Source organism: Chiloscyllium plagiosum, chromosome 10 (genome assembly GCF_004010195.1).
Source record: "Chiloscyllium plagiosum isolate BGI_BamShark_2017 chromosome 10, ASM401019v2, whole genome shotgun sequence".
NCBI lineage: Eukaryota > Metazoa > Chordata > Chondrichthyes > Orectolobiformes > Hemiscylliidae > Chiloscyllium > Chiloscyllium plagiosum.
The window spans coordinates 1,755,582-1,770,700 of NC_057719.1; the positions used below are offsets into that span (position 1 = coordinate 1,755,582).

At 42.4% G+C, this 15,119-nt stretch overlaps 1 protein-coding gene across 2 annotated transcripts in view; it reads left to right on the plus strand.

Annotated features, from left to right (window-relative positions):
- brf1b (BRF1 RNA polymerase III transcription initiation factor subunit b) overlaps positions 1 to 15,119 on the plus strand; it is a 466,828-nt gene that overhangs the window by 395,053 nt on the left and 56,656 nt on the right. For both annotated transcript variants that reach the window (XM_043696898.1, XM_043696899.1), the window contains one exon: positions 1,379 to 1,653. In XM_043696898.1, coding sequence (XP_043552833.1) covers positions 1,379 to 1,653 — 275 coding nt within the window. The remainder of the gene's footprint in view (positions 1 to 1,378; positions 1,654 to 15,119) is intronic.

A 15,119-nucleotide genomic window follows, 5' to 3' on the forward strand; every position in this document is an offset into this window, starting at 1 on the left:
GTTCTGTTCGCCGAGCTGGGAATTTGTGTTGCAGACGTTTCGTCCCCTGTCTAGGTGACATCCTCCGTGCTTGGGACCCAATATACCGGCCACTGCAGCAGACAGCTGGAACTGACAACTGGAAGCGGCAGAAACAAACCACTATAAATGCCAGAGGAAGCAATACAGAAGCACTTCACAGGAGGCTCCCAAGCACTGAGGATGTCACCTAGACAGGGGACGAAAAGTCTGCAACACAAATTCCCAGCTCGGCGAACAGAACCACAACATTGAACTGGATCCCTGGCGCTGTGAGACAGAAAAATAGGAGGACTTGCTAAAACTACACAAGGCACTAGTAAGACCCCAGCTTAAGTGCTGTGAACAGTTTTGGGCCCCTTCTGTAAGGGAAGATATACTGACATTGTCCAAAGAAGATTCATGGTTTATGCCTATACTCACTGAAGTTTAGAACAATGAGAGGTGCCATTATGGAAACACAGATTCTTAGGGGACTTGTCAGTAGATGTGGAGAGATTTTTTCTAGTTGTGGGAGAGTCTCGGACAAGAGACCTCATCTTAGAATAAGGGGTCAAACATTTTGGACCAAGATGAAGAGGAATATCTTCTCTCAGAGGATGATGAGTCTGTAGAACTCCTCAGTGCAGAGGGCTGTAGAGGCTGAGTCATTAAAGGATATTTGAGGCTGAGATAGACTTTTAATCAGTAAGCTAGGAGTTGGGGGATAAGGCAGGAAAGTGGAGTTGAGAATTATCAGATCAGCCATGATCTTTTTAAATGGCAGAACATACTCGATAAATCTGAAACAAAAATCCTGAGTGTCACTGGACCTGAAAATGTTAACTCTGCCTTCTCTCCACAGATGCTGCCAGACCTGCTGAGTTTCTCCAGCAATTCCTGTCTGTTGCATTTATTCTCACCCTGTTTTGAAATCGCACTTGTCTACTTTTCCTTAGAACCTATGGAATCCTGCAAACTGTTCCCTCTCTCCATCATCTCCATTCCCACAGCCATCCACAATATCTATGCTGCTCTAATTCTGGCCTCCACACCATCCCTGGTATTAATTGTTGGCTGTAATTTCGGCTGTTTAATTTTTCTATATCTTCCTACTTCTCTCTCTCCTTCCTCCTTCCAGAAATGCTGTTTCAAACTCATTTTTTTGATTAAGCCTTGTCTCCTCTGATCTAGATACCCTAATGTGACTCTGTAGCGCATTGTGTTTTCTTCCCCTCCTGTAAAACATCTTTGGGCGTTGTTTCAGACACAATAAATACACAGAAGGTTCTGCTTTTGATTGCCTGCATGACAAACCCTTACCTTTGAGTCACTTGGAGCAAGAGGACTTAATGTCAACAAATCTCCGTTTCTTTCAAAGCCCAGAAAATCATCTAAGAAACGTGAGCCAATCCGAGCCAGCACCGCAGGGGAAGCCATAGAGAAAATGCTGGAGCAGAAGAAGATCTCGAGCAAGATAAATTACGATGTGCTGAGGGATCTGAACAGCAAGGGGAGCAGCACACCAACCCGGGAGGAAAGTGACAGCAGTAACCGTGGCGGCAGTAACAGCCGCAGCAAGAAGGGACCAGCCCACCGAAAGTCAGCCGCAAACTCCCGAAGCCTTGCTACACCCGTCAACAACCTGGGCAAGAGGTACAGTTACCATCTCATGCAGAGTAGTGTCGACAGTTGGCTTCATCCAGTGTTAAATGTTGAGTATCAGTAAACCCGTGTGTCTAATGTATTTTGGCTTACATCAGATAGCTGGGACTGGGCTTCCTGATGCCTTGGTCAATAGACACTGCCATTTCTTGATGCTCAGGTTTATGGGGAATAGATGGATGAGATGTGACTAATTGGTTAGCTCTTTCAAAGAGATGACACATACACGATGGGCTAAGTGGTCTTCTGTGCCAAATGATTCTATAATAATATAACATTACACCTAGCTGTGTGCACAAGGAAGGAGTGTGCTTCAGTATGCACTTTTGAGCAGTTAGTTCATGTAAGTTCACAAGGTGATGGAGGCATTTGAGAGTCCTGATGCTGAGGTAGATAAACAAAGTCAGGTTAGAGTCACTGCTCATTATTGCATACCTTCTCGTGGAAAACAAAATTTGTCTGATTCCAGGCGAATAGTTGATAACGAACGGAAATGTTCAGAAGTTAGTGGCACTTAAGGTGAGGAAGGGAATGGGTTCAGATCAAATCTGTAATGCAACAGCAGTGGGGATCCAGTAACAGTGATCAGTTTAGAGAGAGAGATCACGTCAGCTATCCTGTGAGATGAGAGCTCTCTCTCCCATTCACAAACAAATGGTTCCAAGTGATAGAATCAGGCAGTTTGCTTCAGTTTGCCCAGAAATGTGAAACAGTTAAAGTTGAGTCTAACTCCTGACTCACAATGCAAATGACACACTCACGTTGACATCTTCACCCCCCCCCCCCGACTCATCTGACTAATCTCCAGGCATGACTACACCTAACCCTGCCACCTCACTCAGCTCCCCGCTCTATCACTCCCCCTCTCCCCCCACCAATTTAGTAGCAATCATCTGCTCCCTAATTGACTGACATCTAAACTGCAAGTACTAGCTCATGCCATTAAAAGGGACATGTCCAAGTCTTTGCCTGTAGCTCTGGGGATACTTAGGGCACAGCGCCCACCATATTTCTCGTAAAGCTGATTCAGACGGTCCTGGAATGCAGAGCAGTATGGGGGTTTTTCAAGGGAGAAGGCAACGTGGCAACCATTGTATTCCTCCAAGTATCTAGGCTGCTGATACACAGGTTGAATTTTGTTTTTAATTAATTCTCTGTGTGTATCTGACTGGTTCCTCATGTGTGTTTTTTCCCAAGGTGACGTACCAACCCATTTTTGTAAAGCTGGCAATCTGTTTGAAATGACAGATTTGAAACTTTGCATAGATTGCTTCAAAGTTCTAATCCTGAAACAAAACTGAGCTTCAGTGGAAGAGAAATTGTAGCTGCAAGCGTGGTTGAATATTTTAAAGGTGGAGATAGATAGTTGTTATAGAATAGAATCAAATGTTATCATGGATTGGTGGGAATGTGGAAATCGGAACTTAGCAAGTTTTGAGAAGATTTGTACGTTGAGGTTCTGGATGTAGGTTTGCTTGCTGAGCTGGAAGGTTCATTTTCAGATGTTTCATGACCATACTAGGTAACATCTTCAGTGAGCCTCTGGACATCCAGAATTGGAATTTAGCTAAATGGATCAGCCAAAATCTTACTGAATGGCAGAGCAGGCTTGAAAGGCTGATTGGGCTACTTCTATATCGTATCTAATCCATGTGTTTGTGTGAAGTATCTTCCTGTGACCATCAGAGTACAGAATCCTCTTCAATCCCCTATCCTGATGAAGTGACAAAGAGATTCACATTCATTTCTCGATTGTAAAGGCTACCTGTGATGGTGTTTTAGAGTCATAGTCATACAGCACAGATACAGACCCTTCTATCCAACTCGTCCATGCCAACCAGAGATCCTTAATTAATTCAGTCCTATTTGCCAGCATTTGGTCCATACCCCTATAAACACTTGCTATTTATATACCCATCCAGATGCCTTTCAAATGTTACAATTGTACCCGCAATCACCACTTCCTCTCGTAGCTTGTTCCGTGCACACACCACCCTCTGTTTGAAATAGTTACCCCTCAGTTTCCTTTTAAATCTTACCCCTCAGTTTCCTTTTAAATCTTACCCCTCTCTTAAATTTCTCCTTCCACTTAAATCACTGATCTCTTATTTTTAAATAGTGTCCCCTAGATCTGGAAAGTAATTAGGTCACATGGGATGGAAAACTGTATTTCATCCACTTAATTCATAATAATTTCAACTTTCTACTCATGATTCAAAGTTTAATTTCTTTCTTCAAAGCTGGACTACTGGGATTGATCACAGTGTCAGTTACTCAATTCATTTTTATGTTTTCACGATGATGAAACGCCTTTGTCCTATTCTGTCTTCCTTGACTGCTATAAGTTGATGACAAAGTTAAAGCCATCTGATACCAGTCTTTGATTTATCATCTTAATTATTCAGAAATACTGCATATAGTTTGAGACCTCAGTCTTAAAGCGGGATGCTCGTGTATTGAAGACAATTCAGGTAAGGTTCACTCGGCTAACTCCTGGAGTGATGGGCTGGCCTTATACAGAAAGCAGGTTGACCCGATACTCATTGGAGTTTAGAAACAAAAAGTTCCATTTGCAACTGTACAGGTACCAGAGCAGTCAGTGTCCTTATGCAGCCAGATCTATGTGGGTGCAGGTCCAATAATACTCCAGAAGCTCAGCGTCATCCAGGACAATGCAGCCTTTTTGATTAGCAGCGCAGTCACCACCGTCACTCCCTTCATCACCAACACACAGGAGCAACAGTGCAAACTATGTACAAAATACACTGCACAAACTCACCAAGGCTCCTCTAACTGCAACTTCCAAACATGCAACCGGTACCTGTAAGGGTAAGAGGGCTGGCACGAGCTCAGTAAATATACTGAAAGCACAGTTAGATTGATTTTAAATCAACAAGGAAATTGAAGGTTGCAAGAGACATGCAGGAAGTGACTATGAAGCAAACATCTGATCAGCCACCATCTGATTGACTGGTACAGCATGCTCAAAGGGCTGAAAGGCCTACTGCTCTTTATTATTCTCTAACAGTTCAGCATTTGATTTACTTTTGAGATAATTAAGCATCATTCCAGATCATCCTGAAATCAATGTCAGCTGCTTAATCTGCTCATCCTTGACTTTGGGAATGACCTCACCTTCAATTGGTACATGTCTGTGTGGTCCAGGAATAGCTTTGTAATAATAATCATGGTCTAAAAAGCCATCAGCAAAAAGCACAGATGAGGTGTGTAGTCAGCTATAATCTCCACCGGAGACAAATTAGGTCAACGAGTCCTTGCAAAGAGTGCTAAAAATAAGTGTGTCAGAGGTTGCTGTCCAGCTCTGATAGCTGTCAGTGTTAATATTAGTACAGAACCTGATTCTCTCCTCTCCTCATCCTGCCCCAAACCTGTCTTAGTTCAGGGCTGTGTTTCTCTCTCAGCTGCTTACTCCAATCAGAATTAATGGCAGATGACTGTATACCAGCCATTAGTGCATTGGTTTACATGAATATTTAATATTTCCTGGTGGGATGTTGCACGTACTCTGCTTTGTGACGGGCTGTTTGACTGCAGCTGGCCCAGACCACAGAGTTTCATTTTTATTGTCGTCTTACCTCCTTGCCCTGCCCTGAAACACTCAGATAATTCTGTAAGCTCTAACATGAGTCCCTGTGTAAGTTTATTAAATGTTTACGGACAGGCTTTTGAACTATGCAGGTCATCTCGGCAGAAATGCAACCAGTACTCGCCTATTGTATACCCATTTACTTCCAGCAAGCATCATTAGGTTGGAATTATGAGTGGGAACTTTGGCTGAGCAGCTCCCTGCTCAGGAACATCCTTATGTTCTTTTCCTCCGGCATGCTCTCCATACATGATCCCATCCCATGTTCCTACCTCTTCAAGATGCTTGTGCAGATCTGTTTAGAAAAAGCCAATCCAATAAAACCTTCACTCTAAGAAAACTTATTTTCCTTTATTTGCCCTAGTTGACCAGAAACCCCTTGCAGAGTTTTGCTTTAATATACATTTTCACGCCACCTCTGTTGTCCTATGTTATATTGATGAAGTGTCTGACACAGGATCACAGGGCACAGACTGAGCTGCATCCACTCGTATGTCTGGCCTAAATCAACTAGTGCAGGCAGAGAAAGAATTGAAGCATTGCAGTTAATTGAAGTGCTTTTTAGTACGGAGAAAGATAATTGAGTTAAGGTTCCCAATCCATTTCTCTGCCCAGTTTCTATATGAGTGTATCCGTGTGTGCATACTCTGTGTAATCCTGTGAATCAGTTTTTTTGTATATATCCATATGAAGTTGTTCGTGTGTGGTGGTCACATCCATGGGTGTCTGGCTGAATATGTATGTGCTGTCCACATATTGTGCACTATCTACTGGTTACATACTAAGACCTCTACAACTCAACCATGTCATCAGTGTCCTGCAACAGGATTATGAGGCCAGTCACACACTTTCAGAATCACAGAATGATTCCAGCACTGAAGGAGAGAAGTTTGGCCTGTCAGGTCTGTGCCAGCCTTCCAAGGAACAGTTTACCAGTTCGACAACACTTTTTTTCCCAGTAATCCTGCGTATTCTTCCTTCACTGATAATCCAGTTCCCTCCGAAATAAAAGCAAAAACTATGACAAAGGGTCAGTTAGACTCGGAACGTCAGCTCTTTTCTCTCCTTACAGAGAGGCTGCCAGACCTGCTGAGGTTTCCCAGCATTTTCTCTTTTGGTTCCCTCCTAAATAACTTGATGGAGCTTGTCTCCAAACTCTCAGGTAGTGCACGACAGCTCCTGACTGCTCTCGGTGAAAATGTGATTCCATGTTACCATCGCTTCTTTTGCTAATTAGCTTAAATGTGTCCTCTGCTTCTCAATCCTTCCACCAATGGGAACAGAATTTCTCTCCAGCTACCCTGTGTAGATCCTGCATGATTTTGTACACCTTCATCTGACCTCCCCTCAACCTTCATATCTCCAAGGAAAACTTCTCCAATCTATTGACAGATTTGGAGTTCCTCATCCCTGGAACCATTCTCATGAACCGTTTCTGCACTCCCACCAGTGCCTTTACATCCTTCCTAAAGTGTGGCAGGCAAAACTGGGTACAGTGCTCCAGCTGAATATTCTATACAAGTTCAAGAAAATAATTTTTTTTTTAAATACAAAAGTGAATTGAATTGGACATGGAGTCCCAGCAAAGGTTCAATGTAAAGCTATATTTGTGCGGCATCATATGTCTGAAATGGTAGTGTTTAATTGAAGTGACCCAGTTCTAGAATGTATCCATCTTCATCCAACTGAACACAAATAAGAATATCTAGATTTTGTCCATGAAGAAGGAAGATTTTAGAAAAAATCCTGACCGATTACAGATGGAGAGATGTAGCTGAACTGAAATAGATTTTTGAACTTTGATTGTTCCAGATGATTGCTTTTGTTTCCTGTTTCTGTCTGAGAATAAATGCTGCGTATAATGCCCTATGATTAGTTCTCTATAAATAAATTGGTTGCCATAGGTACTAGAGGAGCAGGTAAATCTCTTGGATATTCAGAACTAGGTTAACTAGTCTTAAAGGATACCTCCGGCCTAATTTGCTCCTGGTTATGGAATGATCCCAGTGCACTCCTTCAGGCAGACCTGCTTTATTCTGTCAGTACGCTCCTAAGGCTGACCACATTTTGCTTGGATGCAGGTCCAAAGGTGTGACCTCTTGTGCAGTTCTAAGAGAGAGCTGTATTGCAGGAGGAATTATCCTTCAAATGAGTTACATTGAGGCCCGTCTTCCCATAAAATACTCCATGCAATTCCTGTGAATATTAGGGAAGACACTCACACTGTCTTAGCCAACATTTGTCCCTTAGCTAAGATGACATAAACAGGTTTCTGGTCACGGACATGTTCCTGTTTGTGGGAGTTTATTGTGTGCAAATTGGCTTTCATTGTGATGACACCTTTGAAATAACTCTAAAGTGATTTGGGGCATCATGAAATAATAAAAATATCCCAGTCACCCAGTGCAGACCTGACTGAGCAGTGGAAAGAAAGACTCAGGATGTGGTTCAAGGGTTCAGGCACAGGGTAAGCAGGGGATTAAGTTTAGGGACTGTGCGGAGAATAACTAGCAAGATAGCCTGGATGAGCCAACTAGCTGTTCTTTCTATGTCAACTTTCTTTGCGTTCTGTGTCTATTTTTGTAGAACAAGTAGTTTCATTACTTAATTTCATTGTATCAGTGACCTCTTTCAGAAAAATGATATTTGGAGTTTAATTGACTGTTAGAGATACTGTAGGAGAAAGTGAGGACTGCAGATGCTGGAGATCAGAACTGAAAATGTGTTGCTGGAAAAGCGCAGCAGGCCAGGAAGCATCCAAGGAGCAGGAGAATCGACGTTTCGGGCATGAGCCCTTCTTCAGGAATGGCTCATATTAGAGATATTGTTGCGTTTGAAGAAAAAATATTTAAATGTCAACATTTTAGCAGCGAGACACTCTTAGATTATTAAAGCTTTAAAATCTGAAGCAGATTTGAAGGTCAGTTCTTGTAACAGACTGGTGCAGTACCAGTCCATGTCAATTAGCTTTCTTTTTATCCATTCATGGGATCCTGGCATTCCTGGGAAGGTCAGCTTCGATGGCCCGTACTTACTTGACCTTGAGAAAGTGAATTCCTATGTACGTCAGAGGATAGTTATAAACCAACGCTTGCTGTGGACCTGGTATCATATGTAGACCAGATCCCATAAGGAGAGCAGGTTTCTTCTCGAAAGGACATTAATGAACCAGTGCATCACGGGTGTAATCCCCAGTCTGGGCTGGGCTGAGTTAGCAGCCCTCCTCTAACGAGTCAATCACTCAGCATTTTGCTTTCAGTTGCTTTTTCATGTATTCTCTGCTCATCATCCCATCCTCTGGAGCTCCCTCATTCAACATCTGCACCCCATCCTTGCTTTGAAGCCTCTCAAAGAATGATCATGCTGTTACTGCCATCTGATCTCTCTCTATTTCTCCCCCACTCACCCACCCTCTTCATCTTCTGTTGGTCCTTGTTTATCACCATATAAAATAATTTGAAACATCTTCTAATACCTGAAACACTCTACATAAATGTACATAAAGCGTATATGTTGGGTGAGAATATGAGTAGCCTCGATCGTGATGCTGCTGCAGTCAAATAGCCCAGCATGAATCATGCATAAAATGTTCTTTTGTTTCTGATGTCTGTGGACAGCTGACCTGCAGGGATCTTTACCCAAGAGAATCTATTCCTTCAGGATAAAATCGGAACATTAATAAAAATAGTTTTCATTTGAAATATATTTCATTTAAATTGTAATTTTGTAGTTTTCACTTTGAATTGAAAAGAAAACGATTCTTTCCAAAAAAAATCATTAATATACTGGAATCATATGCAACTAGTTTTCCTTACCTTTCCTTTACCAACATCTAAGACTTCTTCAAATGTGCTTATATTTTATTGAGATGCTAATTTGTTCAAACCTTACCTCTGTCTATGCTAATTATCTCTCTGATGTTGGTTTCTAACATACAGAGGTATGTAGAATATTAAGACATCCTGGCACATCAAATGAATTGGGACATTTTATCCAGGCACCTACTTTTTAGTACATCCAGCCATGTTATCATCGTAAGTTATGGTATTTCTGTAGGACAATAGGACAGAGATTTTAAAGTTACTAGGCATCATAATATGTTGGCTCAAGTAGTTACTCTTCAACTGTCTCATGCCACATTACCAGATAAAATAAACTGTACCCTCTGAACTAGTGAGAGTTGCTTGCTTGGTTTTATGATCTTGTTGAAGTTCCACTATGAAAGGTCTCTTGCCCAGCTTGGTGGGCAGCACTCTTGTCTCTGAGTTAAAAGGTTGTAAGTTTGATCCTCAGTTCAAGTGCTGAATGTGTGATCCAGCCTGAGTGTTCCAGCGCAGTGCTGAATGAGTGCTATACTGTCTGAGATACCATCTTTCTGATGAGACACATCGCACTGAAAGACTTATCCTCTTGGGTGGACATAAATATCTCCCTGTTCCAGTACAAACAGAAAAGGGTATTTTCCCCCCACCATATCCTGGCTAATATTTATCATTCAATCAACATCACTTCTAAAAGAAAAGGTTTCATGCTCTTTCCTCTCCTGTTAATTTATGGAAGCCTGCAGTGTACAAGTTGACTGCTGTGTCTTGTGCTTTACAACCATGACTTCAGGAAGTACTATGTTGGCTGTGAAGCACCTTGGAGACACTCCTGGGTAGGATCCCTATTCTCCACAACCACCTGATGAAGGAGCAGTGCTCTGAAAGATAGTGCTTCCAAATAAACCTGTTGGACTATAACCAGGTGTTGTGTGATTTTTCACTGGATAGGGAAAGTCACTCCATAACTGTAAGCTTCTCCTTATTTATGCTGTGTTCAAGTTCTCCATGCACAATAATCTAGCCTGACATGATTGAGGGAGAGTTACACTGCCAGAGGTATGTTCAACTGAGTCCCTGTCTGCAGGTCAGGGTTTCACTAATTGTATAAACAATACAGTAGTGGACAAGTTCTCCTGCTATCTTGGCTGACAATAGTCCCTCACCCAACAGCAGTGGTAACTAATCACCATTCTGATGCAAGGCCCTGAAAAGACTTGAATTTTTAATTGTTTTTCTCCCTACAGAATATGCTGCTTGGCCTGCTGTGTGCTTCCTATATTCTCTGCTTTATTTCAGGTCTTCAATATCTGTAATACTTTGCTTTTATAGCAACTAGCCATTTTTTCTGAACTACTGTTTGTAAAACCTCATGTGTCTATGTTGGACATTAATTAATCTGTTGCAGACATTAATTCATAGGCTGTACCGTGCTATGGGATAAACTCTGAGATAAGTCATTGAATGTAACTTTGTGATGTAGATGTGAGATGTGATAAACCACTAAATCAGTGCTGTTACTCTTAGGTACACTGTGTGCAGTGGAATTGAATGATGCAGTTTGAAGGCCCAAGGTTTGCTGTTTGCACTGTGCTGTGCCTTCTAGTCTAATTATCGTGACAGGAGACATAGAAACATTGGCTTCTTTGTGCCTGGGTGAGTAATCAGCTGGATTATTCACTGAGGGTAGGAAAGCCAACTTGAGTATCTCCTGCTCCTGCAAGTATTATCCACAGTATGTGCAGCAGCACCATGTTATCTTTGATGATGCATCCCATATCCATGGCCCCTGCAAATCTAGATGGACAGTACAACAGGTGTATCACCACCAGCTGCAAATCCCTCTGCATTCATACAGCACCATCTCTAGGTCAGCTGTTTGTCTGTCATTGCTGGGTCACTCTCCCTTGCATTTTCATTACCTGCACTGCAGTGGTTCAGGAAGAGGGCATTCAATCACATGGTCAAGGTAAAACTGGAGATGTGACAATAAATAGTGACCTTGCCAGCATTTAGGAATGACTATATCAAAACATCTCTTCCTGTTGTTGATCAGTATCTGATAGCCCAATGCTGTCAAGTGAGGACAGGATAGATTAGACAAAAATACCAGCGTTTATCTGGTTTTTCTTCTGTCATGTGCTAAAAGACTGAAAAACTTGTTTTTTTAGCCTCATTGCTGATCTCAGGATGTCCCAAAGAAAGTCGTAACGAACCAGTTACCTTTTTGAAATGGAATCACTGTTATATAGGAAATGCAGCAAATAGTTTATGATAGCAAACTCCATAAGCAGCAGATGTTAATTGAGGGATAAATGTTGGGCAGGAAACTTTCTGTTTCAGAAAGTGCAGTCAGATCTTTGTAACCTAGCTGAGAGATCAAAAGCAATCTCAATTTTTTGTCTCAGTTGCTGGACAATATCTGAGTATTTCGGTGAAAGAGTCTGCCTAGATCTTTTAATTTGATGATAATAGACTAATCAAAGCAATCAGTCTTCATCAATGAGACTGCAACAGACCCAAACATGAGGTGAGGAAAGCCTCCAGTGGGCAGACTTTGAAAATCATAGGTCCAGAATCACATGTTCCCCATCACTCATCATGTCTCCAAATACTGTGTCCCAAAATGTTATTTCTTCAATAAAATCTGTCCAATTCACTACTTGTGCAAAGGTGATTCTAGTGAATGGACAATAAAGAAATGGAGAATGACATTGGTGAATTGCTCATTCAGAGAGTCAGCATTGATGTGATGTATGGAATGGCCTCTTTCTGCTCTGTTCCAGTTCTACAATTCTGTGATAGCGCTCATGCTGCTAGACCAACTTGCGGTCTTTTGATCTATGTGGCTTGACTCCACAATGTACTGCGAGACCTTCAATCAGTGCAGTCAGCAGTGTGTAGGTGGAATATTTGCTGTCAAGTGCAGATGAAGCTGTAGGTGGAATTCAGAGTAGAGAAGCTGAGGGTTTTGATGTTGCAGTAAATTTCCTCTATCAATGTGCTTTCATTTTCCTTTCCCGCTGGTGATGATTAGCCCCAGCAGTTCAACACTTGATATTATAACTCAGCTAGCTGTGTCTGGACAGAATAATGTACTGTGTCGTGACTTGTTGTTCTGCCCTAGTTCTCCTGAAGCAATCTCTGTCTAGAGCTTGGTGCTGAAGCAGAGGTGGGGATCCATGTATGTGCAAGGATAGAGACCACACTGTCTCTGAAGGGTGTCCAGGTTCCAGACACCAGAAATCGTTTCATGCTCCCTTCATGCTTGAAAAAATACCATATGCTGAGATATGTTTTGTTTTTAAAAGGAGATAGATGGTGACTTGTACTACTCAGAGAGCTGGTCAATCCAAATGACCTCTCTGCTTTCTGATTTTGTAGTTTGACATGTCTGTATCAATGCAGCAGTGTGGGACGCTAACAGTTCAGAGTCTCTGAACCTATTCAGACCTCGTCTTTAACCTGAAGACATTGACTTCTGCTTGAGGTTCAATTCTATATGAAGCCTTTGTCACTCAAATCTTCATTATTTCTGTCTCAGTTAACTCTTTGGCAAATAAAAGCAAAATACGATGGATGCTGGAAATCTGAAATAAAAACAAAGTGCTGGAAAAACTCAGCTTGTCTGGCACCAACTATGGAGAGAGAAACAAAGTTAATGTTTCAATTGCAAAATGAATCCTCAAAACCTGCAGTAAGTGTTTTCAAATCGAGAAACTTCAAATCCAAGTTGAAGAGTTGGATTCTGAGCTGCAGACGTTGCACTGCATTAGGGAAGGGGAATATTAACTGAACACTTTATTCAGGAGATGGTCACACCCCTCAGATGAGGTCATTCAAATTTGATGTATGATCAGGAACAGAAAACTGATACTGTGGGTGTGGGGACCCAGGGGGTTGCATTTGAAGAGCCACTATTCCTGAAATTGTCCACAAGCTATGCAGGCAAGAGTGGGAGGGCTGCAGGGAGGATAGGTGAAATGACGACAGCACCATTCAAGTCAGGAGAGGATATAGGAATGTTACAGTGGTAGGAGACAGTATAATTCGGAGGAGCATTACCGTTTTGTGTAGCTAAATGCATAAAATCTAAAGTCTCTCTCATGCCTGTCCGGTGCCAAGGTTATTTTGTCGTTCACCCACGGGATGTGGGTGTCACTGACTGTGTCAGTAGTTACTGTCAGCCACTAATTGAGCTTGAGAAAGTGGTGGTGAGTGAAGTAACTCCACAGAGGCTGAATATCCTGTCACCAGATCAGACAGTACATGACACTGACCCAGCTAGCACAGAACTAGCACCTAAATGAATAGAACCCCATACACGGCTGTTTATATCTGTCAGCCAGGGCTCCTGACTGGACCAGATTAACAGCCCCAATAAGTGACCTCATATTCCCTGAGGGCCACTGGCCGACCTCGTTCCGATCACCGCAGTGAGCTGATTTCTGAAGTCCCTGTGCTGTAGGTTGACTTATCATGTTCTTGGGAAGGAATTCCAGGATTCTGACCCAGTGACACTGATGGAACAGCGACATATTTCCAAGTCAGGATGGTGAGTGGCTTGGAGGAGAACTTGCAGGGGGTGGTGTTCCCATGTATCTGCTGCCCTTGTCCTTCTAGTTGGAAGTGGTCATGGGTTTGGAAAGTATTATCTAAGGATCTTTGGTGAATTTCTGCAATGCATCTTGTAGATGGTACGCTCTACTGCTACTGAGTGTCGGTGGTGGAGGAAGTGAATGTCTGTGGATGTGGGGCCAATCAAGTGGCTGCTTTGTCCTGGATGGTGTCAAGCTTCGAGTGTGTTGGAGTTACACCCATCCAAGCAAGTGGAGAGTATTCCATCACACTCCTGACTTGTGCCTTGTAGATGGTGGGCAGGTTTGGGAGAGTAAGAAAGTGAGTTACTCACATTTCGAGCAGTATTCCTAGTTTCTGACCTGATTTTGTGGTCTCTGTATTAATATGGAACTTGGAGTTGGAAGGGAGGGATCCAGTTTTCATTATCCGTGTTGCTCCCAGTAACATTGACTGGTCTAGTTAGGAGGTTCTGCTGAAAGAAATGGACTGAGGCTCCGTAGCCATATAGGGTAGATAATTCTTAAGATTCATCACCCCTGCGTAAAATAGTTTCTCAGTCCTAAATTACACACCTCTTAATTTTAAATTCTGCTCCCTACGTCTGGACTTCCCAACCAGGGGATACATCTTTCCTATCTATCCCTTTTCAGGTATTTTGTAAGTTTCAATGAAACCACCCTGATTCTTTGAAACTCTAGAGAATATAGGCTGAGTTTGCCCAATCTGTCTTCATGGATAGTCCCACCATCCCAGGAGCTCATCTGATGAATGTGTATTGCACTCTCTCTTGGCGATCAGTTCATTACTAAGATAAGGAAACCAAACCTGCTCGCAGTGATCCAGGGTGATCTAATCAAGCTCCTATACAAGTGAAGCAAGACTTCACTACTCCTCTACTCAAATCCTCTTAAAGTAAAGGCTAACATTTCGTTAGCCTTCCCAGTAGATTGTTGCTCCTCTTGTTAGCCTACAGTGATTTATCAACAAGGACACTAGGTGCCTTTGTACATCAAGATGAAAGTGAGAACTGCAGATGCTGGAGATAAGTCAAGAGTGGTGGTGCTGGAAAAGCACAGCACCTCAGGCAGCGTCTGAGGAACAGGAAAATCAACATTTTGGGCAGGAGCCCTTCATCAGGAATGATCATCCTGATGAAGGACTCCTGTCTGAAATGTTGATTCTCCTGCTTCTCAGATGCTGCCTGACCTGTGCTTTTCCAGCACCACTCTAATCTTGACCCTTTGTACATCGATACTGTCCAATCTCTCAGCATTTTTAAAAATCCTCTGCACATCTGCTTTTCCTTCCAAAATGGATGATCTCACACTTTTCCACATTATATTCTATCTGTCATGTTCTTGACCACTCACTAAGCCTGTCAAATCCTCCTGAAGCTTTTCTTTACATTTTCTTTACCCCACACGTTCCCATTTAGCTTTGTATCATCC